This window comes from Prionailurus bengalensis, chromosome B1 (assembly GCF_016509475.1).
Source record: "Prionailurus bengalensis isolate Pbe53 chromosome B1, Fcat_Pben_1.1_paternal_pri, whole genome shotgun sequence".
NCBI lineage: Eukaryota > Metazoa > Chordata > Mammalia > Carnivora > Felidae > Prionailurus > Prionailurus bengalensis.
In genome coordinates, this window is record NC_057344.1 from 144,705,368 (window position 1) to 144,733,123 (window position 27,756).

Genomic DNA, 27,756 nt, shown 5'->3' on the forward strand with positions numbered 1-27,756 from the left:
TGAAGTTGAGGGGTCCCTGGGTGGCTCAGTGGGTTAAACATCTGACTTCAGCTCAGGTCACGATCTCATGGTTCATGAGTTTGAGCCCCTCGTGGGGCTCTGTGCTGACAGCTCAGAGTCTGGAGCCTGCTTCAGATTCTGTCTCCCTCTCTCTCTGCCCCTCCCCTGCTGGCACTCTGTCTCTCCTCAAAAATAAATAAAAACATTAAAATAAAAAAAATTTTAATAATAATGATGTCCCAGCCTTGCTGAGTCAGGTGATTTTCCTAAGACAAGGTTTCTGTCTCTCAGATATTGGGAACGGAGAGGCGAGATTAATGATTATGAAGGTAAGGAGTTTGGACTCTGACACCTTGGCTTGGAGTGGAGGCCCACCAATGCTGTGACATCCAGAAAAATTACTTAACCTCTCCAAGCCTCATATTCCTCATCAGGAAATGGGGATGAGTTAATAGAACCTATCATTGGCTTGTTGTTATGGATAAATCAGACAGAGTCAGCAAAAACATTTGGCACATAAATGTTAACTGACTTTAAGCTTTTTAAAAAAATTTTAACTGAAAAGACGTGGGAGTGTTGAACATAAAATAATTCTCCTAGCCCTTATTAAATCCAGATAAACTTTTGAAGAATGTAAATATAAGCAAGGCGGAGAGGGAGGGATAGATCCCTTTTTACAACCGTAGGATTTCCCGCTACCTCTTCACTACTGAAAATCATGTTACAGCCCCTTCAGGCCGGAGTTTACACTCCCTGGGCCCACGTAGGTGGGATGCGGCGGGGAGAGGGGTGAGAAGCCGGCAGCCTGCAGCGTTTGGCGCCCGGCCCGGCGGGACTCGGGGCCGCGGCTGGAGGAATGGGGGGCCGGAAGCGCGGATGCTAGGGGGCGCCCACAGCTCTTTTGCGGTTCGCGGTCGGGAGGGACCGGGCCCGCCCGGCCGCGCGCGGACTCCGCCTCCAGCGCTCTCGGCACCGCCCCGGCCCCTCCTCCGTCAGCTCTACCCCGGGCGCGCCTGGCACGCCGGCCGCAGCGGTCCTAGTGGCGGCCGCCGAAGCCTGAACCATGCGAGTCGCGGGCCTGGGTGCGCTCCCGGGGCTGGCGCTGCCTCTACTTTTGGCCGGGGTCGGGGTGTTGACGGCTGCTTCGCCCCCAGCCCCGCCGCTCTTCAACGTGAGCCTGGACGCGGCGCCCGAGCTGCGCTGGCTGCCGGTGCTGCGGCACTTTGACCTGGACTTCGTGCGCGCCGCGATGGCACACATTCTTGGGTGAGCGCGGGCGCGCGGGCGCTGGGGGGACCCTCGGGACACCGGTCCGCGTGCGCAAGCCCACACGCGCTCTGCCCACCAGGCTGTAAACCGAGCCGCTTTACCCCTCCCCTCCGTGACGGTCTTGCCCTCTACCCCAACCTCCTCACTGGCCTCAGCAGGGTGCAAGGGCAGCGGCGACGAGAACTGGCATTTGCTGCTGTTCTGGGAGGCGTCCGGCTCGAGGAGGCTTGAGGACGATCGGGGCGGCTGGTTTGACTTTCAAGTTTGGTGTCACCAGTGATACGCCCTTCCTCCAGCCATTCTGGATCAGGGTGGTGCTCAGGTTGTCACCCGTTTGCTCAACTCAGAGTAGAGAGCTCAGCCCACACCCTCCTTGCAAGCCTCGCGAGCCCCCAAGTCCGCCCCTTTGGGGACCACGCTCTCTCGCCCTACCTCCCCTTCCGAGTTTTCTTTTTCCCTCCGGGATGCTGCGGGTTGGGTGATGTGCACCCTGGGCCGTCGGCCCCTCTGGGAAAGGGAGGAACCTAGCATTCACCCCTAACGATAAGAGCTTTAGGAAGCACCCCACCACCGATACACACACACTGACACCCCTTCGGCCTCTGAGCAGGTCAAACACCCTCGCGGCTCTTCGTTTTTAGGAATAGGGTCCCCAAGTGGGTCCACGCGTTGATTGGAAAGGTGGTCGGGGAGCTGGCTGCCTTCCTGCCCCAGCCCTTCACAGATGAGATCCGGGGCATGTGCGAAGTCCTGAACTGCGACCTGGCCGACTGCCTGCTTCTCAACCTGGCTTACGAGACCACCGCGTGAGTGTCCCGCGCTAGCGTGGGTTAACTGGGATTCACCGGGGACTCCTGTCACATCTGGGTGGGAGGAGACATACTTCCAGTGCGATAAAAACAGGGTGGTGACTGGGCTGTCCTGAAACCTCCAGTGCTTCCTCTTTGCCTCTCTGGATAAATCTGAGCAGCAGATCATGGGCTTCGAGAAGGAAGGCCGCTTCTCTGAATCAGCATTGAACGTTTCCTCGAACTGAAGCCCCTGTTTCCTACCCCCACCAAACCGGTATTATTCCACTTTACAAACTCTGCTCAACAGGTACTATAACAGGAAGTTTTTACAACTAACCCCACTCTCATCCAGACTGTCTAACCAAGCGACCCTGCAGCCTTATAATGCAGGGGGTCATCCCAGTCCTTATTTGTCCCTCTGCATTTATCCCTCCGTGTTGGTCATGGTTAGAGATCCTGACTCCTCTGTCAGAGGCTGGACCCTCCAGGGTCAGGGTCATAGGGAACACTGTTCTGGCTAATAGTGAGATCCAGTATTTGGTTCACAGGGTGGGCATGATAAAATGGCATACAGAAGTGAAAGCACTTAAGAGTGTGTGGTTGATCCCAGACCAAGTTCAGGGAGAGTCTTAAGTCTTTCCTGGATTAGTAGGAGGTCCTGGAATTGACCTGGTTTCTGTCTTCAGGATTTACTGTTTTGCCACCAGACCAGCCGTATCTAGCAACATACTTAATGGCTTCTACTGCCAAAAGATGATGGGGCGGGGGTGGGGAGGAGTGTATTCTTGGGATAAGCAAGCTTTACTGCCCTCTGGCATCTTCCCTGAACACCTAGGTAGGTTAGGTTAAGAAGCACTGAGTGCCTCCCTCTTTAAGGAAACACACAGATGAGACACACACTTTTTTGCTTTTTTTTTTTTTTTTTTTTTTAATATTTGAGAGAGAGTGAGAGACAGAGTGTGAGCTGAGGAGGTACAGAGAGAGAGAGGGAGACAGAATCTGAAGCAGGTTCCAGGCTCTGAACCGTCAGTACAGAGTGCAATTTGGGGCTTGAACTTGTGAACCACGAGATCATGACCTGGGCCCGAGTCTGACGCTCAACCAACTGAGCCCTCAGGCACCCCATAATTTTTTTTAATGTTTATTTTTGAAAGAGAGAGAGAGAGAGAGAGACACGGAGGCTGAGCGGGGAGAAGCAAAGAGAGAGGGAGAATCCAAAGCAGGCTCCAGGCTCGGAGCTGTCAGCACAGAGCCGGACATGGGTCTTGAACCCATGAACCACGGGATCACGACCTGAGCCAAAATTGGACACTTAACTGACTGAGCCATCTAGGCGCCCCCCCCCAAACTTCCTTTTTTAAACAAACAAAAAAATTAAGTAACATTTATTTTCTCCTATTATAAAAGTAATATGTAATCAATATAGAAAATTAGTACATACAGGAAAGTATAAAGAAAATTAACTACAATCCTGTTACTTAGAAATGACCAAAAGCCCTTCAGAGTACTTCCTCTCAGTTTTGTTTGTGTGGATATACATATCTTTTCCCAGAATTGGGCATGCTGTGTGTAAGTATTTTCCACTGTATGTAATTTAAGGTACATTACATATTCTCAGAGGAATTGGACATTTAGATATCTTAACAAAGCTCTTCCTCTTTTCCTCAGAATACTTCTCTCTGGCTGGGGGTTCTTAAAGGATCCTTTTCTCTTATTAGCTCTGTGCTGGGAGCCCCGAGGGGACAGGAAAAAGACCAAGCACAGAATGGTTTAAGGACCATTGTACTTGCTCTGAGAAATTCATAGAAGAGAAGGAAGTTTGAACTAGCTTTGAATGGTATGTTAAATAGACCACACACTGCCAAGCAGAGGAATAAGCGAAGTTCAGGGGTCCAGCTGAGCCCAGAATGGGTCAGTTTCAAATTTGGATTTAGGATGAAATTCTCCTTCAGTATGTTTTCAATGCCATTTGTGTTGAAGGCAAAGGTCTAGTAACACCAAATGAACACTGATGAATTGTGCCAGTTGTGCTTTTCATCTTGAATTCTGGATCCATATTCTTATATAAGGATCATATACCATGTGTATCTATTACAAGGAGAAAAGTTGTTTTACTTTAAGGATCTATCTTTTTAATGAGAAATTCATTTTCCTTTGTCTTATTTTTCTCATTCATTCATACTGTACTTTTCTATTTTTCCAGATTCTGCACCAGTATTGTGGCTCAAGACTCCAAAGGCCACATTTACCATGGCCGGAATCTAGATTATCCTTTTGGAGATTTTTTACGCAAGTTGACCGTGGATGTGCAGTTCTTAAAGAATGGGCAGGTATAGTTCGTACAGTATAAGATTCAGATTCAGAAGTCAGAGAGACTTGCTAACCAAAGTCAGCAATCATTAGGATGGCCTGCTGGTTAACGTGTAAGACACAAAAGACATCAGGGGCATCAGGGTGGCTGGCTGTTAACTGTCCGACTTCACCTTGGGTCATGATCTCGCTGCTCAGGAGTTCATGAGAGCCTCATGAGAGCCTCCGCATCAGGCTCTGTGCTGACAGCTCAGAGCCTGGAGCCTGCTTCAGATTCTGTGTGTCTCTCTCTCTGCACCCCCCCACTTGCGCCCTGTCTCTCTCTTGCTCTCAAAAACATGAATAAATGTTAAAAAAAGGAAGAAGAAGAAAAGACAAAGATACAAAAGACATCAAACTCCTGGAAAAACAAAACCGCAAGAGGTTTGTGTCAATTATGCTCCTAGGAAGAAGGGTCATTTATGATTATTGAGCATCTACTTAAAGAGGTCAACCAGTTTTCCTTAGGGAAATCTCTCTTGGGGTTTGATCCCTCGTCCACTTACCCTGCTGAGTCAGCTCTTTCTTCGTTCAGACTGCTTCTGGACTAGGGAGGGGCTCTGTGATGTAATGGCTAGAAACAGCCAACTTTGAAGTCTGAATTTGAATCTGGTTTGAATTCTGCTTCTTCCTTTGAGAACATAGGAAATTATTTAGACCCATTTTGCAGACACAGCTCAGAGAGGTTAATGATTCCTTTGTGGAGGTAGTTATAAAGGTTACATGAAGTAATGTCTGCAAAGCATGTGAAAATGATTGATAAATAGTGGCCAAATAATAAATGGCCCTTCACTCTACAAGTACTTCCACAGCACTCTGTTAAGTATGATCTTTAAAAGTTATACTTGGATCAGGGCGCCTGGGTGGCTCAGTCTGTTAACCGACTGACTTCGGCTCAGGTCATGATCTCACTGTCTGTGAGTTCAAGCCCCACATCAGGCTCTGTGCTGACAGCTCAGAGCCTGGAGCCTGCTTCGGATTCTGTGTCTCCCTCTCTCTCTCTGCCCCTTCCCTGCTTGCATGCACACGCATGCACACGCACGCACACGTGCTCTCTCTCAAAATAAATGAATAAACTGAAAAAAAGGCAACAAAAATGCAGAAATACTTCAAGCGAAAGTTTCTCATTTTTTCATTTCATCCCTTCACCACTGTTAACAATTTGATTTATAGCTGAAGAATTACTTCAAAAATGTTTTTAAGTTGTAACAATGACAATATACATGCATACTGAATTCCAAATCTACTAAGATGTTTTCTAAGGTTTATTTATTTATTTTGAGAGAGAGAGAGAGAGAGAGCAGGAGAGGGGCAGAGAGAGAGAGGGAGAGAGAGAATCCCAAGCAGGCTCAGCGCTGTCAGCGCAGAGCCTGATGTGGGGCTTGAATTCATGAACCTTGAGATCATGACCTGAGCCAAAATCAAGAGTTGGATGCTTAACCGATTGATCCAACAAGTGCCCCTAAAATGTTAGCAGTTAATACTGGATGATGGGACCGTAATTATTTTCATTGACTACTTTGTGCTTCTCTCCATTATTTACAGTGAGCAAAAATTCTAGTTAGACAAAGGAATAAATGCAGCAAAAATAGATTATTCCAACTGCTCCCTCTAGAATTCACCCTGTTACTGCTTTGTTTGTTCCTATGTATCCTGGAGCTCCCATGAGAACTAGCCTGCAGGTGTGGCTCTACTCTTAGTGCTCAAGTTGTGATTACCAAGTCAAACAGTTTACCCTTGAGCATTGTCTTTCTGCTAGGGGCTCATGGCCAAGAAATTGTTTTGCTAAATTAACAACAGGTTATCCACAAAATAATTCATCTCTTCTTCTTGTCTGTTCATAATTTTAAAAAATGTTTATTTATTTTTGAGAGAGAGAGAGTGGGAGAAGGGCAGAGAGAGAGGTGGGAGGACAGAAGATCTGAAGCAGGCTCTGTGCTGAGAGTGGAGAGCCTGATACAGGGCTCGAACTCATGAACTGTGAGATCGTGACCTGAGTGGAAATGGGACACTTAATCAACCAAGCCATAATTTTTAAATCATTTCACATACCGTTTCTCATTAGATCCTCACCACAGCCCTGTGAGCAGCCACAGTCAACATTTTCATCCTCATTTTCCAGATGAGTGGAAAATGTATTACATTTAATTACATGAGTGTATCATGTATTATAAAATACCTTGGAAACTACAATGTGATTTTAATTTTCAAACTTTAATTTGCTTAGCCCTTCAAGAGTGACACTATTGTGAGAGTCAGTGTATCATGTGAATGAAGTGACAATATAATTACTTTTTTTCTTCATATAATTATGTTTTGTAAAGGCTTTTAGTGGCGAGGTAGGATTATTCCCCTTTTACTGCCATGAATGGAAATGGGGAGAATTCATGGAAAACCCTCAATGAGTCTGGAAAAGGTCATTTATAAGGCCAGTGCATTTCTCCCTTGCAATTTAGCTATCATAAATTAATTTTACAACCAGATGACGGTAGATGGGGCACCTGGATGGCTCAGTTGGTTAACTGTCAGACTTCGATTTCAGGTCAGGTCAGTCAGTGAGTTCGAGCCCCCTCCCCCTCCCCCCTCCCCCCAGGGCCCCGTGCTGACAGCTCAGAGTCTAGAGCTGCCTTGGATTCTGTCTCTCCCTTGCTCTCTGCCCCTCCCCCGCTCATGCTCTGTCTCTCAAAAATGAATAAATGTTAAAAAAAAATTAAAAATAGGGGTGCCTGGGTGACTCAGTAGGTTGAACTTCCTACTTCGGCTCAGGTCATGATCTCACAGTCCTTGAGTTCGAGCCCCGCCTCGGGCTCTGTGCTGACAGCTCAAAACCTGGAGCCTGCTTCAGATTCTGTGTCTCCCTCTCTCTCTGCCCCTCCCCCGTTCATGCTCTGTCTCTCTCTGTTTCAAAAATAAAATAAAATATTAAAAAATAAAAACAAAACCAAAAAACCCCAACCAGATGAGATAGAAATAAGAAATTTTAAAAATTACAGACTTAAAATTCAGCTTGCTTTCTTTTCTTTTTTTTTTTTTTTAAACTAGGCTCCATGCCCAATGTGGGGATTGACCTCACAATCCTGAGATCCAGAGTCAAATGATCCACTGGGCACCCCTTGAGATTTAGCTTTCTAAGGAAAAATATTAACCTAGGCCTGTTTGTTTCTCAAAATATAAAAATATTAGTTAACCTTTATTGAATGGGTACTATTCTATCTCTTTTAAAAATGAAGTTAAGGACAGATGGGGGGCTCAGTTGGTTGGATGTCTGACTCTTGATTTTGTCTTAGCTTATGATCTCACAGTTCATGGAGGCCAGCCTCACATCAGGCTCCATGGTGACAACATGGAGCCTGCTTGGGATTCTCTCTCTCTCCCTCTCTCTCTGCCCCTCCTCCACTCTCTTGCATGGTTTCTGTCTCTCTCTCTCTCTCTCTCTCTCTCTGAAAATAAATAAATAAACTTAAAAAATGAAATCTGGTATGTGTAGTAACTGCTGGAGTTTGATTTTTCTCCTTATAGTAATAGAGTGGTATCTTGCAATCATTGGAACTCATTACCTAAATTTAAAGTGGGAGTGATCCCTGTAATTCATGGGATAATCATGAGGATTAAATGAGAGATACATATAAAATAAATTTTTTAATATTTAAAATGTAAATATGATTATTACAAACAGTTTCACTTCCCCTTACCTCACAGAGCTTACAAGATGCATGATATTTATCTCTTATAATCAAATCAACACAAGTTTTTAATCAGAGCCCATTTGCCATTTCAGGGTTGGAGTTTCTCAGTCTTTTGGGGGTATGATCCCCTTTGGTGAAGCCTGTGATCCCTTCTCAGAATGTCTTATAGTACATAAAATAAAATGCATGGATTACAAAGAAAACCAGTTACATTAAAATGTAGCCATTTTAACATTAAAACAAAATGTTTAAGCCATTTAAAAATGTTTCTCAACACATTAGTAAACGTTAGCAGTGTATCTAATAACTACCATAATTTCAGGGTAGTGAGAGGTATGAGTGGTATTTCAGGATATGTAATTATATCAAGATAGGTATGACACCATTATATATGTGAAAATATCTGCAGTGTCTACAGGTGGCAGAATCCTAGGCACTGCTATGACCTCATGATTTGTTGGCATGCATCCCTTACTGAGGGAGGGAAATCTCAGGAATGGGTGAAAATAAAGCTGCACCTTTTTTTCCCATATTCAAGATCACAGATCCATTGACTTGTATTCATGGAATCCCAAGGTTATACCTTCCGAAAGGCTCTTTGAGAGATTTTATTATGTTGGAACTTATAAGAAAAAAAATCCATGCGTGAGACAAAACAGATGATTTCAGTGTGTATTTGGCTGGATTGGCAAAGTGATACCTTACCTCTTGATTTCAGGTTGCATTCACGGGAACCACGTTTATTGGCTATGTAGGATTATGGACCGGTCAGAGTCCACACAAGTTTACAATTTCTGGCGATGAACGAGGTAATCAAAACAAATTCCTGAGCGTTTTCAGCCATAGTCCTGGTCAATTCTATCCAAGTATGCTTCATTTGCTCCCCCACCTGAAAGTATGGACAAACACCTACTACACTACCTAACCGGTACTTCCGTTCTAGTTGGGGAAAGAGACAGTGTGCATAAAAGCAATGAAGATGATTTCAGGTAGTGTTAAGTGCTACAAAGCAAGGAAAACTAGAAGATGTAATAGATAACAAAGGAGGGGGTTGGGCCGTTATTACGGGTAATGGGATCCAGGAGCCAGGTCTGCAGAAGCTGGGGAAATTCTAGAAACAAAACATCCCTGGCGGATTTAGAAACAAGAGAGGGTAGTGTAGTTACAGCATGGGGGACTGACATTGGAGGTGGAGATGAAGGCTGAGGCCACGGTTGAGGGTCACAACAAAGAGCTTGGATTTTAAGTGTAATGGAAGCCCGAGGAGAATTTTAGGCCAGGATGTGAACAGATCTGATTTATATTTCTAACTATCACTTTGGCTGCTAGATATCTAGAAGCTGGATTGTGTTGGGTTAACGTGGAAGCAGAAGACTGTTAGGAAGCTGTCATGGTAATCCAGAGGGCATGTGTTGGTGTTGTACAGGCAACATCTATAAAGCACTCTGTAGTTCACTGTGCATTTTCTTGTACGTTTTCTCAGTAGACCTCACAACCGTCCTGTTAGATAGGCACGGCTGATATTATTAGCCCCATTCATTATGCGGAGGAAGAAACAGGCTGTGATGTGAAGTGACAGCTGGTAAGCAGGAGAGGTGCTTCTCAAACTGATCGCCTGGGTCCTGCCCAGTTGCTGTTTGTTATATGACTGTACTGCCGTTCCCCAAGGCTCGGGGGATCTCATTCAGTTCTCTGGGAAACCCACAGTTCAACAAACTCATGTCTCCGTCCTCAGGAACTTGCAGCTGAGCTAAGAAGAAAGAAAGTTTAGTGTTGGTCATCTGATGAAACCCTGATTGACTTCACGTTGTTGTTTCCTTTAGTGAGGTCTGTTCTTACCTTTTTACATAAGTCTCTAACAGGAAGATGCTGGTTGAGTCTATCAATGCTCAGTAGTTAGTTCTTTATCCTAATGGGTTTCTTCAGCATTTTCCCAAAAGTCTTTTATGAGTGAGACAGGTTCTCAATCAGTGGTACTCAAACCACAGCATGACACTTACTAAGGTTCTACCTTATTAAAACCTTAGTAAAACTGGCTGTAAACAAGTGTATATTTATTTAAAAGCTGGGCTTTGTTTCCATCATCTTGTGACTCAAATTGTTTAACAAACTGATTGGTAGAACCTAATGTACAAGTAGTTTAAAAATAACTGAGTTATTCTTGTGACATGTACGTTTAACTAAATACTGTCAAACTGCTTTTTCAAAACTTATTTTATCATTTTAATGAAAAGTAGTTATATTTTAATCTGCTAAGATTGAGTTAAAATTCCTGAACAATAAGATAACATCGCTTGGTTAATAGAAGTGAGATACTCAGGTTTCTGGACGTTACGGAGAGTGCCATAATGGGAAAAGGTATGGATAGGAGGGGGGCTAACAAATGGCATAGAGTTTGGGGAGGCTTAACAAACCACCTGGCAGTTAAGATCTGACTCCAGAGCCAGCCTGCCCAGTTTGTCTTGGTGCGGTCCCTTGCTAGCTTGGTGACCACAACCAAGGTGCTTAACCTGTCTGTGCTTTAGTTTCCTCCCCTGGAAAGTCAGGGATGATGGTGGCTGCTGTGAGGATGAAATGATTCATGTACATGAAGCACCCAGAGCGATGCTTGGCACAAAGTAAGGGCCATGGATGCATTTGTTGTCATTGTCACATCTCTGGGTCTGACCTCTGAGCCCCAGACTGGAGATGCCTTCTCGGCGAGGTGCGAGGTGTCTCACACTTGACTTGCTAAGCCAATCTCTTGTTTTTTCTTTTCCCCTTTTCTTGCTCTCACTCTGGCTCTACCCAGATCTGTTCCTCCCCTGGTTTTCCATGCTTCAGGATATGGCAATTGTACTGCACTGATTGTACCGGGAGGATTTTTTGATCCCTCACTCTCTGGGTCTTGTCAGCTCTACCAACAAAACTAGATTGTCCCTGGCCATTTTCTCCACCTCCACTGCTCGGCTAGCCGTTCAGGTTCACACCTGAACTGCTGTAGTCGAGGTTCGTGTGGTCTCACTGCTTCTCACTGTCCTATAATTCTTTCTCTTCCCAACAGAGGGCATGATCAGGTTGTTCCCCTGTTCAAAACCCGTAATGAATTTCCATTTCACTTATAACAAATCCAGAGTCCCGACTCTTACCCTCAAAACTCTATGTGGCCACCTGCTACACCTTATTTTGTGCCTGTCTCCTTCTCCCTCACGGCACCAGCATTTTTCTTTTTCTGATATCTCCCAAGCTTGTCCTCCCTCGCCTTAGGGCCCTGACAGCCAACCAAGCCTTCTATCTGAAATGTTCTGTCCGTCTTAGAGCAAATGTCTACAACACAGAGAGGCTATCTTTAACATTCCTCAAAGAATCCTCACTCATCACTCATGATTATATTATTCTGTTTTATTTCTTTCATAATAGTTATCAAAATCTTGTTTGCTTAACAGCACACTAATTTCACTGTTAAATTCCAGGGGTCTGGACTAGATCACAATATGGCACATAGCAAATGATCAGTGCTTACGTCTTAAATGAAGAGTTCTCTTAGGAAATAAATCCTCAATGATTTTTTAAGATGTTAAAAAAATAATCTTGGAGAATGATTGTAAATTTGTATACTTTTTAAAATGTGAGCCCAAATCAAACTTAAAGTTCTGAAAGATATGTATTCTAATCCCTTATTGAGCCACCTCTCTTGATAGCTACGTAATTCTGTTTTGCTTGGGATAATTAGTAGAATTATTTCCTTTAACACAATTATCATTGTTTCTAGGCATGAAAGATTATATATATATATATATAAAGTATATATATACAGAATGTTCATGTATGCATGTATATACACACAGAACATTTCCAAATCCCTGTAAATTTGTAATATGTGTAATATGTAATATATGTATTACATATTTTTATGTGTGTCATGAAATTTGGGCTTTATCTTTAAAAGCTGCATACCAATAAAATTACTCTCATCCACTAACTTTTCTCTCTCATCAGCTTGTACTATGGGGAAGAAATAAGATTTAAGGAATTTTAAAATGTGGCACGTGGGCAACAATTCATATATATACTTATTGTTCCTTCTTCAACTCGGCAGATGAAGGCTGGTGGTGGGAGAATGTGATCGCTGCCCTTTTTCAGAGACACTCCCTGATCAGCTGGCTTATCCGCACTGTGAGTACTTCCCCTGTTGAGCCCACCACACCCTAACTTCATCCTCTGTGTGCGTGTTGTAATGCTCTGTGTCATTTCACAATATTATTTTTCATGTAGAAAGCTCCTAATAATCAAGGTTTGCAAACAAAAAAGGATTACAAAATCACATCAAACTTTGTGATAATAAGTATCAAAGATAAACAGGGCTGGACACTAATTAAAGGAGTAGTTATGAATTATAAATTTCCGATTATAAAATAAGTCATGGGCATGCAACCTGCAGCATGGCCACTATAGTTAATAATACTGTATTGAATAGTTGAAAGTTGTTAAGGGTAGATCTTAAAAGTCCTCATACAAGGGAAAAAAAATTTGGTAACTATGTATAGTGACAGATGTTAGTTATTGTGGTGATCATTTTGCAATATATGCAAATATTGAATCATTACATTGTATGCCTGAAACCAAATACAATGTTATATGTCTGTGCCGACAGCTCCCAGCCTGGAGCCTTCTTTGGGTTCTGTGTCTCCCTCTCCCTCTGCACATCTCCCACTTGCGCTCTGTGTGTGTCTCTCTCTCTCTCAAAAAATGAGTAAACATTAAAAAAATTTAATGTTATATGTCAGTTAAAGACATAAATAAGCGATCAAGATAGATTTTAATCAGTAGTATACTATACCGTTGCAGTAGGGAAAAGTGTCCAATGTGAACTGAACTCAACTTTGACTTATACAGAGGTGACTGGGTGTTTTAAAGGGAAAATGAGGGAATTGAGAGGGGTGTCAACAGGGGCTCAGTAGAGTCAGAGAAGTGAAACTTTACACAAAAAGTGGAAGAGAGGGGTTGTCCATGAAAAGCCTATCTGAGATTCCTAACTGGTGCTTTTCAAAGTTAGCTTCCTACCCTCCTGCAGAGACTGGAAAACAGAGGCCCCAGTTTTAAGTGTTGTCTGGAACAAATAGTAAATTCTTTGGGCAGCCTTATTTTCTCAGGCAGCGCTATAAGAGGGGCTAGGGTCACCTTAGGGATGTAGCCTTGAGCTGTTAGAAACTATGTTAATTTTCTGATGAGTGGATAAATAAGATGTAGTGTATATATACAACGGGATATATACAACTCAGCAATGGAAAGTAATGAAATCTTGCCATTTGCAATGATGTGGATGGAACTGGAGGGTATTATGCTAAGTGAAATAAGTCAGTCAGAGAAAGACAGTTATCACATGTCTTCACTCATATGTAGAATTTGAGAAACTGAACAGAAGACTATGGGGGAAGGGAAGGGGAAAAAAAAACAGTTATAAACACACAGAGATGCAAGCTATAGGAGACTCTTAAATACAGAGAACAAACTGAGGGTTGATGGGGGGGCAGGGGAGAGGGGAAAATGGGTGATGGGCATTGAGGAGGGCACTTGTTGGGATGAGCACTGGGTGTTGTATGTAAGTGATGAATCACAGGAATCTACCCCCAAAACCAAGAGCACCCTGTATACACTGTATGTTAGCTGGCTTGACAATAAATTGTATATATATATATATATACATATACATATACATATATATATATATGTGTGTGTATATGTATATGTATATATATATGACAATAAATTATATTTTTAAAACATAATAATAAAAATATAAAATAAAGCCAAGAATAATACCATGAAAAAAAATAAAAGAAACTATGTTAGTGTTTGTTCAGTCCTTATAGGCCAAGGTTAAGGCCTTATCAAGAAGGGGGCTCAGAGGATCCTAGCTAGTTTGGTCAAGGAGAGAATCTTTGTTGTAGGCCACAGTTTTAGCCTGTAGTTTTATCTAAATAGCTGATTGAGATAAGAGATGACATTATGCTTTTCTGCTGATAACAATGTCCCCTCCTTTTAGAGGGCAAATATCAGAATTAGCAAAGCAAAGAAAGGCATTAAGAAAGTAGTTCTACATACAACAGAAAGGAAGTCTGCTTTACAAGACCTATTAAGCAGCAAAGTTCCAGGCCACGTATAAATTGTGATTTCACTACAGTAAACACATTTTCAGGAGCTCATCTCTGGTGCACAGATCTGGTCCTGCCCAGCTTTAGCTTTTTTGGCCCTTCTTCCCCTTGCTTTAATATATATATTTTTTTAACGTTTATTTATTTTTGAGACAGAGAGAGACAGAGCATGAAGGGGGGAGGGGCAGAGAGAGAGGGAGACACAGAATCAGAAGCAGGCTCCAGGCTCTGAGCCATCAGCCCAGAGCCCGACGCGGGGCTCGAACTCACGGACCGTGAGATCGTGACCTGAGCCGAAGTCGGACGCCTAACCGACTGAGCCATCCAGGCACCCCCCCCCCCTTCTTCCCCTTGCTTTAAATAACCTTAGCCCCTCTGGACTTGCAGTGCTCCTCAACTTCGTACCTGGATACTTCCTGAAAATGGTGACAAACTATGCATCCTTCACACATTTTTAAGATGGCCTCTAAAACTTTTCATCATAAGATTAAAAAGCTACAAAAAATCCAGTGTATTGTAAATGTTGCCATTTAAAAATAAAACTGGAATTTACATCCACCTGGTGAAATCCAAACACCAAAATGATTTTTAAATGTTTTAGATGTAATTTACATACGGTGAAATGCACAAATCTTAAGGGTTTGGTTCAATGTGTTTTGACAGCTGTACATACTCATTTATCCATCCATGTAAGTACCAACAAAACAAGGTACAGAACATCCCCCAGTCCCTGGAAACTTCCCTCCTGCTCCATTCTAGCCAATTCCTAACCTCCTCTGACACCCTCCCTCAATGAAACCACACTGACCTCTATCACCACAGACAAGTTTGCCTGTTCTAGAACGCATAGAAATGAAATCCTGGAGTAGGGACTCTTTCTTTCACTCAGCCTAATGTTTTTCAAATTCATCCATGTTGTTTGTATCACTAGCTCATTTCTCTCTATTGCTGAAGATTATTCAGTTGTGTGAATATGACACAATTTATTCATTTTCCAGTTGATGGGCATTGGGCTGTTTCCAGTATTGGGCTATTATGAGTAAGCCTGCTGTAGAAAATCTTGTACAAGTCTTTTTGTAAACACATATGTCCATTTCAGTTGAGTAAGTACTTAAGAGTAGAATTGCTGGGTCGTAAGGTAGATGTATTTAATTGAGGTGCAATGCCATACGATTCATCTATTTAAAGTATACAACTTCCTGGTTTTTAGTACATTCAGAGTTGTGCAACCATCTCTACAATCAATTTTAGAACATTTTCATTACCCTTTAGCAGTCAGTGACCATTTCCTTCATTTCCTGAACCAAACAGATGAGGTACATGTTTCATCCTGACTTTTGCCACCTGAATGAAGTAAGTCACCACTGCCACCGGCGTTTCTTACTGACGTTCTTTGCTTTTTTTCTCGTAGGACTCTGTTAGAGGCAACGAATTACTTGATAGTAATCGTGGGATGGTATAGGCAACATAAAACAATGTTCCATCACTGCCTCGCTAGAATTTTGCTGAGTTCAGAACAAACCAGTTCAAGCCTAAATACCTCACCCTAGCAGGAATGCGTGTACGGCAGGGGAAAGTCCACAAAGCCCTGCCGTGACTTGATGGTTTATGGTGCTGAATGATGGCACCTTTGCAGACACTAATATTGTGAATAGTTCTTTTGTTTGACTTTACCCCCACCCCCACCCCTGACACGGTGCCTTGGCCATATTCGGGATGGGTGAGCAGAAAACGTACTTTCCAAAAGTGGTACAGAGTGATTTTGAAGATGCAGGTGGGAAGGGCAGGCCCCATACCACAGGACCGTTCTTGAGCAGATCGGCTTAAGCAAGGAGCACCTATGGAAGCTGAAGATATGGAAAGTGATCCCCTTAATGGTCCATGCCACAGACCTTTGGAAGTCTTCATGAACCCCCGGGGGTAGGAGTATCAGCACACCCTGCTCTGATGCAGCATGCTGTCTTTCATCTCCAAGACTTTGCCAACTCTTCCATCAAGCTAGAGCTGCCCAACCCCACAACTATGACTTTCCGCCAGCCTGACTTCCATTTGTCCCTTTGGCCTCAGATTGTGCAATACCTCCCTGGAATACTTCCTTGATGCCCTGGGTGAGGCTGGGTCCCCTGCTATGGCTTTTGTAGCAACTCCTTCTTCTATGTTGACACTCCTTACCTTGTGTCAGCACTGCCCATTGACTTTCCTGTCATCCTTGGAAGTTTGGAGTGAACAAGGTTTGGTCAGTCATAGTCACTGCTCTGTTCCCCACACCAGCACTGTGCCTAGCACATAGTAGGTATTCAGAAGTACCTGTTGAAAGAACAAGTGGATGAGGAAACATGGGGAGTCCTTTGTGAAGGTGACCTGCCTAGAAAGCACACAGCCCATGTTTGGTGAGCCAGGCCTAGAACTTGTCAGCAGGTCTTTCCAGTTGTGAGAAAAAATCCTGCTGCTGTTGGCTGCCCACTGATGACATCGCAGGAGCCCTGATGACAGGAGGAGGAGGAGGTCAGAGCGGGTTAAGATGGTAGCCATGGCTTAATATATCAGGAGAATGTGCTTTGGCCCATTTGTCCATCAGTTGGTGTGGCAGATAACTGCCGTGTGTGGTGATGCTAATGTGGGTTTGTCTCTTTGTTCAGACCCTGAGTGAGTCAGAAAACTTTGACGCAGCTGTTTATAAATTGGCCAACACACCCCTTATTGCTGGTGTTTATTATATTGTTGGTGGTGCGTCCCCTCGGGAAGGAGTGGTCATCACGAGGAACAGAAATGGCCCCGCAGACATTTGGCCTCTAGATCCTTTAAATGGAGCGTGAGTAGAATGAGAACTCATTTTGTATCAAGAATTTTTTTAATTGATGAAACTAGAGGTATTCTTTTTGTTTTCATATATTTCTTCTTCAGCTATGTGCCAGATGACCTTGGGTAAGACAAGATGATGTGCTTTGTTGTAGGTGGTTCCGAGTTGAGACAAATTATGACCACTGGAAGCCAGCACCTGAGAAAGATGACCGAAGGTAGACATCTATACACTTTGTGCTTTACAGTGCTTTCTTGGGGTCAGGAGAATGTGTCCTTTTTTTTTTTTTTTTAACGTTTATTTATTTTTGAGACAGAGAGAGACAGAGCATGAATAGGGGAGGGTCAGAGAGAAAGGGAGACACAGAATCTGAAATAGGCTCCAGGCTCTGAGCTGTCAGCACAGAGCCCGATGCGGGGCTCGAACACACAGACTGCGAGATCATGACCTGAGAGGAAGTTGGACGCTTAACCGACTGAGCCACCCAGGCGCCCCCCTCTTTTTTTTAAATTTTTTTTAACGGAATGTGTCCTTTAAAAAAAAAAAGTTTATTATTTTTGAGAGAGAGAGCAGGAAAGGGGTAGAGGTGGGGGGTGTGGGGGACAGCAGGCTCCCTGCTGACAGCAGAGATCCCAATGTGGGGTTTGAACTCACGAACCATGAGATCATGACCTGAGCCGAAGTGGGATGTTTAACCGACTGAGCCACCCATGCACCCCAGATGTGCCATTTTTATGACAAGAACTGGAGAGGACTGCAGGTGCTGTCCCCTCCCAGAACATGTACCTGGGCCCCCTCACCAGTGTCTTGGCCAGGATGGGAGAGTGTAATGTGTGGTGGAGGGTCTTAGCGGTTGGTTGGGTGTTGGAGGGTAAGACTTGCCGTGGCCTCAGGGTCAGGAGGCCTGTGTTCCATCACCAGCTCTGTTAATGACTCACTGGGTTGCCTCTTGAGACTCTCTCTACTCATGTGTAAAAGGAAAGGACAGAACAAGGTTTGTGGTTTTCTGTGTAAGCCTTTTTTGGAAGGAAAACATATCCCTTAATGAAATAAATAAACCAGTTAGGGGCTTTCTTTGGCCCTTCTCATTTCGAAAGTTTTGTAAGTCATTGCATCCCCAAAGAGCAGGTAGTTATGTATTTCCCCCTGGCTTTACTGCCCCACGTGTTTGGGACAACTATTTATGCAACACATTTTCACCATCCCAGCTTCCTTGAGCAGATGGTGCCAGTAGGCCTGGCTGTTGAATTAATTTTGCCATGGTGGTCTGAGATTAGGCAGGAAGCATGTTTGAGGGCTGGAACCTTTTTTTGGTGAAAGGAGATCATGCAGTCAGGCCTTATCTTGAGCCTCCTGGTATGAGAGCTGATGGGATTCAGGGTTACCTGAGGTGCCCAGTAACCTCTGACCATTCTCCTTACAGGACGCCTGCCATGAAAGCACTTAATGCCACAGGCCAGGAAAACCTCAGCCTGGAGACGCTCTTCCAGGTAACTTCCATGGGGCGTGATGTCCAGCTTTTACCCTGGATGTTTGTTGTCTTTGTTAATAGTGATTAAAGCGTTGGAGTCAGTTTCACCTGGTTGAAAACATTTTTTAAAAGCCAGATGAATTAAAAAAAAAAAAAAAAAAGATGACATTTTGTGAACTTGTGTCAGTATAGACTAAAAAGTATTCATCTTCACCCAAGTGTTTCTGCATGTTAAAAAAATACACAGTTGGGGGTGCCTGGGTGGCTCAGTCGGTTGAGCCTCCGACTTCAGCTCAGGTCATGATCTCACAGCTTGTGAGTTCAAGCCCCACACTGGGCTCTGTGCTGACAGCTCAGAGCCTGGAACCTGCCTCAGATTCTGTGTCTCCCTCTCCCTCTGCCCTTCCCCTGCTCACGCTCTGTCTCTCTCTGTCTCTCAATAATAAATATACGTTAAAAAAATTTTTTTTAATTAATAAAAAAATAATAATAATAATAATTTAAAAAAGACACAGTTGTATATATGTTCACTGTTTAAAGGGAGAAAGGATTCAAAAGTCTAACTCTGTAGACCCCAAGACATGCTAGAGTGCTAAGTGCTTTTATTCTTCCTAGGGATATTCTACATGTATTTCTTCTACCTTTTTAATAGTCTTTGTAATATGATTGTTTCCTATGCAGGTTTTGTCAGTGTTTCCGGTTTGTAACAAGTAAGTGACACTTAAACACATCTGTTCATACGTCACCCCAGAATGGGGGTTCTGGGGGCCTCTACAAGTCAGGCTTTCTAGGTGCTGTGGACACAGCAGTGAATCAAACAAGTTGTCTGCTCTCATGGAACTAGCATTTTACTGGGGGGGAAGTAGGGAGGAGGTGGGGAGGGGGAGATAAACAAATATATCATAAGTCAGGTGAGAAGTCCATAAAGAAAAACAAAGGTAAAGAGGATAGAGGGATCCGGAAGGAAGAGGGCAGAGATGTGTTCATCCTAAGTCAGTCTGGTAGTTGGGACTGCCTTCACTGGTTATGAGCGCCGTAATTTCACTCTGTTAAAACTAAACTTTAGGGGCACCTGGGTGTGTCAGTCAGTTAAGCATCTGACTCTTGATCTCTGCTCAGATCATGATCTCATGGTTCATGGGATTGAACCCTGCTTTGGGCTCTGCGCTGACAGCACGGAGCCTGCTTGGGATTCTCTCTCTCTCAAAATAAATAAACTAAAAGTTAAAAAACAAAACAAAACTAAACTAAACTGTAAACGCTGTTGGCTTCCCTTTAACTTCCTAAAACTTTCTGCTACCACCATGCTCAGTCCACAGATAAATTAGCATCTATGCTATTGTTTCTTTGTTAGCCTGTGCCCTTGATAGTAGCATCCTGTGAGCACTGGCTTCTTGGGTCTAACAACCCAGGGTTTTACCCACATAGTCTTCTGAAGTGAAACCCTGGGCCGTAGCTGCCACTGTCACAGGAAGCTCTTCATTAAATCTGAGAGGCAGCCACAAGACTTATACAGGAAACTCCGAAGGTCCACTGTCTCCATCACAGCAAAGCTGGCTAGACCAACAGCCTACTTTTTATCACCATTCAAGGTGATGCTTTATTGTCTTACCCTCACCCAGGACTAGCTCATGGGGATGCAGACACTTTTTTTTTGCTTAGTGAGGTGGGGCTTAATTTAATGAAATGAAGGAGGAAGCATCTGCAAGTCAAAACAGTTTTATCTCCTTTTACTTCAATAAATTCCCAAACCCAGCATTTCCTACCCTCCCATCATTATTTTATTTGCTTTCTCCAAGGCAAGAATATCAAAATGGTCCTCTTCAGGAAATAGCCTAATACGGGCAAAACCTATAAAGTGATTTTTAGTTTCAAATACCCAATTGAGGGGCGCCTGGGTGGCGCAGTTGGTTAAGCGTCCGACTTCAGCCAGGTCACGATCTCGCAGTCTGTGAGTTCGAGCCCCGCGTCAGGCTCTGGGCTGATGGCTCGGAGCCTGGAGCCTGTTTCCCATTCTGTGTCTCCCTCTCTCTCTGTCCCTCCCCCATTCATACTCTGTCTCTCTCTGTCCCAAAAATAAATAAAAAACGTTGGAAAAAAAAAAAATCTTCAAATACCCAATTGATTTTTTTTTCTTTGAAATGATCCTCCTTTACATGAATACAAAATAGTTTTCCTGATGGCCTCTAGAATAACTTTTGTATACAGGTACTTTTAAGATTCCTTAGCTGTGATGATATTTAAAAAAAATTTTTTTTTTCAACATTTATTTATTTTTGGGACAGAGAGAGACAGAGCATGATGGGGAGAGGGGCAGAGAGAGAGGGAGACACAGAACCGGAAACAGGCTCCAGGCTCTGAGCCATCAGCCCAGAGCCTGACGCGGGGCTCGAACTCACCGGCCGCGAGATTGTGACCTGGCTGAAGTCGGACGCTTAACCGACTGCGCCACCCAGGCGCCCCGATATTTTTAAAACTGGTGGTTCATTTTGTATCATAATAGGAATGTATCTTCAAATTGTCCCTTGGAAGTTTTTTCTGTAAGTAGGGCCTGATAAAAAGATTAACACTAAAAAATTTATTCTGTGAGCAATATTCTAACAGCCAATACAGAAAAACAAATTAGCCAGTAATTTACCACTCCAGTAAATGAACCATTTGGGTAATAGGTGATACCCAGGGTTATGCTAGTAAACTAGCTTTTGGGTGGGAGCGGGTTTGGGGGGCCAAAAAACAAACCAAAGACCCCCATGAATTGTAGCATTAATTGACTTCCTGGTGTCAGTACTCCCACATAGCGTATTTCAAGCTTATGATTGGCTCCTGAACTTCCTACATGTTTAACAATTGGCTCTCACCAGCCTGTAGGAGCCAGCTCCAACATACAGCTGACTGTATCCCTTCCAGTAGGGCACAATTTTGCCCTTCTAATATTTTTTTGTAAAATAGGGTATTCTTTTTTGGGTGTTCTTATCGTTTTAAAAATAATTATATAAATGATAACTATATCTTTAAAACATTACTATTATAATAAAATACTATTATGATAATAAAATATAATAAAAATTACTATTATAATAAAATAAAATAAAAATAAAATTATATTTATTTTTAAAAAAGCATTGCTCATGCCATGAACAGCCCTGGTCATTTTAAACATGTGCCCCATAGCCAACTGAATATAGTGTAGTTGAGTTAAGCATTCTCTAGTTGTTAGTTTTTCCCCTATTAAAATTCTGAAATACATGTATTTGTACATCCCCCTTCCCCACCGCCCCACCTTTGGATTCTTTTCCCTGGCTGAATTCCCAGAATTCAGAGTAGAGTTACTGAGTTAAAGGCTATCAATGTTTAAATGGCTTAAGAAATATTTTGTCGAAATAGAATTAGAGGGGCGCCTGGGTGGCGCAGTCGGTTAAGCGTCCGACTTCAGCCAGGTGACGATCTCGCGGTCTGTGAATTCGAGCCCCGCGTCGGGCTCTGGGCTGATGGCTCAGAGCCTGGAACCTGTTTCCGATTCTGTGTCTCCCTCTCTCTCTGCCCCTCCCCCGTTCATGCTCTGTCTCTCTCTGTCCCCAAAATAAATAAATGTTGAAAAAAAAATTAAAAAAAAAAAAAGAAATAGAATTAGAAATTGTAAACAGTTAACCAAGGAACATTTTTCTCTGTTGTATAACTGAAAACCTGAGAGGACCTGCATTTAAAGAATAACCACCATTGAGCCAGAATTAACACAGATCACTGACTCTCAGGCCCTTTGCTTAGAATGATTCCTGGCAATGGAAGCTCTTCCCTGTGTAAAGTTAGCAGAAAGAAGTCTGAACAGAAGCCGTTAGCTCTATGCTGCCACCTTGTGCTGTGCTACAAAATCACACTCACTTGCAATAGATCTCCATCCTCTGAGGTGGCTGTAAGCAGAGAAAATATTAAAGTAGTGAAGGAGGGGCTCCTGGGTGGCTCAGCCAGTTAAGCATCTGACTCTTGGTTTCAGCTCATGTCATGATCTCACAGTTCCATGAGTTCGAGCCCCACGTCGGGCTCTGTGCTGACAGTGCAGAGCCTGCTTGGGATTCTCTGTCTCCCTCTCTGCCCCTCTCCCACTTGTGTTGTCTCTGTCTCTCTCAAAACAAATAAATAAACTTATAAATAAATAAATAAATAAATAAATAAATAAAGTAGCGATGGAGAATAGAATTATGGCCAAAGCAAATAAGCTGCTGAATTCCCTTGGACTAGCTCTGCATGCACTCATAGTGCTGTCTTCAGCCAGGTGTACAATTTATCTGTGGGCCCCAGGGCCACTAGTTCTGCAACAACCCAGCTCCAAATGCTTTGAGCATGCATCTCAGCTGGTGATTGGGACAAGAGGTAGATGATGAAGGGAGTCAGGGAAAGGGGTCCTATTGTGTGTGTGCATGCATGCGTGTGTGCTCATGTTGCTCAGGTCTCTTGCTGTGCAGTATGTTGAGTAAGTGATATTGCACTTTGCATCCTTAGATCTGGGTAAGATGTGATCCCTGAGATTTAGAGGCTCCACTCTGGCCTTCCTCTGACCGTCGCTTGATGTAAGGAGTCCACTGGGCCAGGAGCATTTGCCCAGCTAGTCTGGCCCAACTACCTAGTACCCTGGAATTCTCAGCCCAAAGAGCTCCAGGCCTGTGTGGTCCACTGTCCTGGGTGGTATTCTCCTGATGGCAGTGTGCAGCCACTGTGGATATCTGTGCTTGGTGGGTGGCCAAGGGATGGCTTTTCCCTGGGGTCATGCTTGAAGCCTGAAGGCAAAGGCTGAGGTGTCCACATACGTGCCTTGTGGGATCGGGCAGAGCAAGGGGTGAGGGCCACAAGAGCTGACATCCCTCACTGCCACAGTGTGGAACTCTGAGGAGTCTGAACATTTTAAATTTGAACTTGGCCTTCCATAGTATTGTCAAAATAGGAAGGACACTGTGATCACTTGCGTTATAAATTTTAAATATTCTGACATATATGGGCTTCTATTTGTATTATTGTCTTGGGTCCTGAGGACAATGGGGACAATTAGGGAAGGGCTTGGTGTTTTTTTTTCCCTCTTTGGAATATTAGAGGAAATGATATGTATATAAAAATTCCTCTCATCATTTTCAGTTATACAATTTATACTACAGTAATGAGTGCTGCTAACCCAGAGAAGTACACGACGAGGATCAGAAACCTGGGTTAAAAGTAAGTAAGCAGAAGAGTGGATTCCACAATGCTGTGAAAGTTCTGCTAGTTTATTGTTGGCGACGTCTGTGGGTGTGTGCTGGTATTTCTCACAGAACATGGTGACATCTTTAACATTTGTACGTACGGAATATGTTCTGACAGACATCTGGCAAATGATTGTTATTTGTGTCAGACTCGCATCACTCTTAGGTATTTATTTTGAATTGTTTGTATGAGAGCTAATCTACTCTTGCCCTGTGTCCTTTGTCCCTTATTAAAACCTATTCTCAGGGCAAATTGTTACCTCTTCACTTACACAGTATCTGGGAAGAGTGATAGTGAGGCAGGCCCAGCACATTTTCAACCTGAGAAGACAGATAATGAAGGCAAAGGACACCTGCAGAGTTTATTTCAGGCAATGGTGAGCCCATAGGTGAGGGGAGGGACATGAGAAAGCAGGAGTCCTTTCTGCTGTCCCTGAAACCAAACCCAGTTTTCCCTAATGCAAGGGTTGTCTGGAGCTTGTAAACCTGGCCTGATGTTTTAGTCATTTGCTTATCATGGGGGTGTTAAAAACCAGTGTTTGAATTAAGTACATGCATTCTTCTTCCCTTACAGATGATTTTTTAAAAACGAAACTCTCGAAGAGCTGTACGTTAAAAAACAAAGTAAAAGGATTGTATTATTTTAGGAACAATACGGGTTCTTTCCTCATTAAAGTTTTCAATCTTGTGAAGTGGGGGGCAGGAAGGCCCCTCTGGAGCTGGTTTTGGTAAAGTGGGTAATAGGCTTGCATTCACTTCCCTTCATCATTTGCCTTGACCCTCTTTAAGCTTAAGCTTTGTCTCAAAGATAGTTGGTCTCAGAGGTCAAGCCCTATCCTTGGGCTTTAGTTCCAGCTTCTTAGCACAATATGTGGCAATGTTGTCATACCTCAGCTAATGAAGAAATGAGCAGGCAAGACATCTTTGCTCATTATGAAGTGCTTCTGGAAGAGTCTGAGAAAAAAAGATTATTCGAAAAGAAATGGAGAAATGTGGTTTGAAGAGAGCCTGTTTGAATGTTCGTTAGCCTGAGCTTTGATCATGTATTTCCAATATGATGGGATTCTCACTTTTCATAATTTGTCTAATGTTTCTTTAAGCAGACTGATGGGCCTCCTTTTTCTAAATAGCTACTTTCTTACTGCTTTTTGAAAGCAGTTTGAAAACAAAATTATGTCTGATTGTCACTTTTCACTAGTTAATAAAATGTTGCAAGGGATGTCAGCAAGAAGAATAAAATTGTCTTCCAAGATACTGAATATTGTGTTCTCTCTACATTCTTACCCCTGACGTTGTGTGGTTCTGGACAGCTGTCCTGAGGAAGCAGCTCTGGGAGATGTTATTTAAGCGCGAGGACTGAGAGGGGTGCGTAGCTGTGTTGTAGAATTTGACTTTTTTTTTTTTCATATGTATAAGAAAGAAACTTCTCTGAGGATGAAGTCAGAAAAGGTTAAAATGCATGAAAAATGAATCAATTGGATGTTCCTGTTTAGTGTTCCAGCAGGAACGAAGGAAAATGGAATGGCCGCAGGGAAGTGTTAGCCAGGCTTGGGTCACCGCTGCGTCACCATACTGCCCACCTCGTTAGCAGCACACAATATTTATGTATCCTCATGGCCAGAGTTGCATCACCGTTGTTAAATTTCCATCACCCAGTGCCCTTTTTAAAACCAAACATCAAGGGTAGTTTTCTTGCCAGACATGTCAAGTTGTGATTGAGACTGCAAATTTCTACTCAGTCACTTCTGTTCTTGTTTTCTCAACTGTAGACTCTGATCTTTGGATGGAAATTTGACGAATACCCTAATGTTAACCAGGCAACATGGAGGCAGAGAGGACTTTTCAGCAGGAAAGTGTTTTAAGTAATCCAAATGTCTGGTTCGTGTTGAGACCTGTGTTCCTTGTGCTGTGTGGTTTCACTACAACGTGTCTAGATATAGATTTCTTCTTATTTTGCCTACTTGGGATTTGTTATGCTCTTCAAATTTCAAATTTATTCAGTTTTGGAAAGTGCTCAGTTACCAGCTCTCTGTTGCTCTCCTACATTGTTTAGCATCTTCTCTCCTCTCCTTAAGTCCCAAGTGTGTGTATTATCATGGCTTCCACCCTCTGTCTCACCCCTCTGGTATTTGGGGTGGGTGGGGGAAGGAAGAAGAGTGAGGTGGCAGATTTCTCTCTTGATGACATAGTCCAGGTAATGTCTTTATTTTTTTCTGTAAAATCAGAAATATTTTTTAGTGGATCTGTTGCTTTTAATATCAAGGATAATGTATTTACTTTAAAAATATTTTTTAGTAATCTCTAGGCCCAGAGTGGGGCTCAAACTCACAACCCCGAGATCAAGAGTCTCATGCTTTACTGACTGAGCTAGCCAGGTGCCCCTTAAGGATAATACTTGTATTTTGGATGGGCTATTTGCTACTTTTTTACACCTGCTAGGATCTTTGTTGGCTGGTAGTATCTGTTCTTTGCTTTGGTCTTTTTTTTTTTAAACTTCTTAATCCATACTTATTTTATATTCTGCTTCTCAATTCCATCATCAAGTCCTGTTTGTTTTCACTGACTCTCTCTCATGGAAGTTTATGTGGTGTTCTCTAGTTTTGGATTGTGTTCCTCTGGAAATACTGAAGGCCGGGGTTGATGGTGCACCACCCACAGAGGATGTGCTAATTTCTCAACATGTGGTTTCTTAGAACACTCAGTATAAATTTAAGGCTCAATTTATATTGTATGAAGCCAGGCCTGTGGTTACACATTCACACAGGAGAGCCTGGCCCCTGTGCAGGTTGATACTCTAACTGTACCTTGTGTGTATCCAAGTCCGTGTTCTTTATCCCCCACCTTCCAAGGCAATTGTCAAAGAACCTGAGGTTCTAAGTTCCTGGGACCAGAAACTGTCCTTAGGGCCACCATGACTAATGTGCCTGCTTTCCCCCTGCAATTTTCCTCATTATTTCCCATTCTCTAGATATGCCCTTTATCCCCTCTGATTTTACCTCCTTACTTGCTAGCTCACCTAAGTATTCAGTATTTAAGAAAGATGCTTGTTTATCATTTTTAGTTTTGTAGTGGGAATGTTTTTTCAGGATGTTTATCCCTCCAAAGAATCTAGAAATCAAAGAGTTGATGAGCAGTTTTTTTTTTTTAAGTTCATTCTGTGTAGTTATGGAAAGTGCATTGATGGAGGCTGATAATGGAAAGGTGAAAATCAGCTTGACATTTTATTAGAACAGTTAAGAAATTAAGATGGATTGCAAGATGTGGAAACAACCTTAATGTTCATGGACAGATGAATGGATAAAGAAAATGTGATATGTACATACAATGGAATATTATTCAGCCTTAAAAAAAGAGGGAAATCCTGCCATCTGTGACAGATGGATCAACCTTAAGGACATTACACTAAGTGAAATAAGCTAGTCACAGAAGGACAAATATTGTATATCCCACTTATCTGAGGTCGAACAGTTTCAGGACACACTACCCCAAAATATGGCATGTTGGCATAGTGGATATTTTAATTTGAAGGAATTATCATATTCTTCCACGTCTGCCTGCTCTTCACCAAACCTCCCATAAAAATGCACAGATCCATCTCTTTGGGTCTTCATTTCCTTATGAAAGCTCCCATGTCATGTGAAATTATATTGAACAAATTTATATGGTTATCTCCTGTTAATTTGTCTTTCTCAGTTTAATTGTCAGACCCAGGGATCCTAAGAGGGTAGGAAAAGAACGTTTTTCCTCCTCTATAAGATATATATATATATTTAAGTTTATTTATTTTTCAGAGAAGGAGACAACATAAGCAGGGGAGGGGCAGAGAGAGGGAGACAGAGAATCCCAAGCAGGCTTTCCCCTGTCAGTGCAGAGCCTGGAGCAGGGCTCAAACTCATGAACTGGGAGATCATGACCTGAGCTGAAATCAGGAGTTGGACACTTAACCAACTGAGCCACTCAGGTGCCCAAAGGTACCCTTCTTTCTTAAGTTCATTTATTTATTTTGAGAGAGAGAAGGAAAGAGAGAG

General features: G+C 43.0%; 1 protein-coding gene across 1 annotated transcript; it reads left to right on the forward strand.

Moving 5' to 3' along the window:
• Positions 1–989: 989 nt before the first annotated feature.
• NAAA (N-acylethanolamine acid amidase) lies at positions 990–24,987 on the forward strand. The gene is made up of 11 exons (XM_043572450.1): positions 990–1,266; positions 1,911–2,075; positions 4,264–4,390; positions 8,814–8,904; positions 12,174–12,250; positions 16,869–17,041; positions 17,184–17,246; positions 18,453–18,519; positions 19,182–19,210; positions 23,625–23,702; positions 24,303–24,987. Exons 1-10 carry the CDS (start codon positions 1,064–1,066, stop codon positions 23,698–23,700), a joined length of 1,071 nt encoding a protein of 356 aa, XP_043428385.1. The 5' UTR covers positions 990–1,063; the 3' UTR covers positions 23,701–23,702; positions 24,303–24,987.
• Positions 24,988–27,756: the final 2,769 nt, after the last annotated feature.

What these genes read in the sequence shown, in the direction of transcription:
- NAAA (XM_043572450.1), top strand. Translation starts at nt 1,064, where the DNA reads ATGCGAGTCGCGGGCCTGGGTGCGCTCCCGGGGCTGGCGCTGCCTCTA. An exon ending in CTGGCTTACGAGACCACCGC is followed by an intron (nt 2,076 to 4,263) that starts GTGAGTGTCCCG and finishes CTATTTTTCCAG; the next exon opens with ATTCTGCACCAGTATTGTGG. An exon ending in CTAGATCCTTTAAATGGAGC is followed by an intron (nt 17,042 to 17,183) that starts GTGAGTAGAATG and finishes GCTTTGTTGTAG; the next exon opens with GTGGTTCCGAGTTGAGACAA.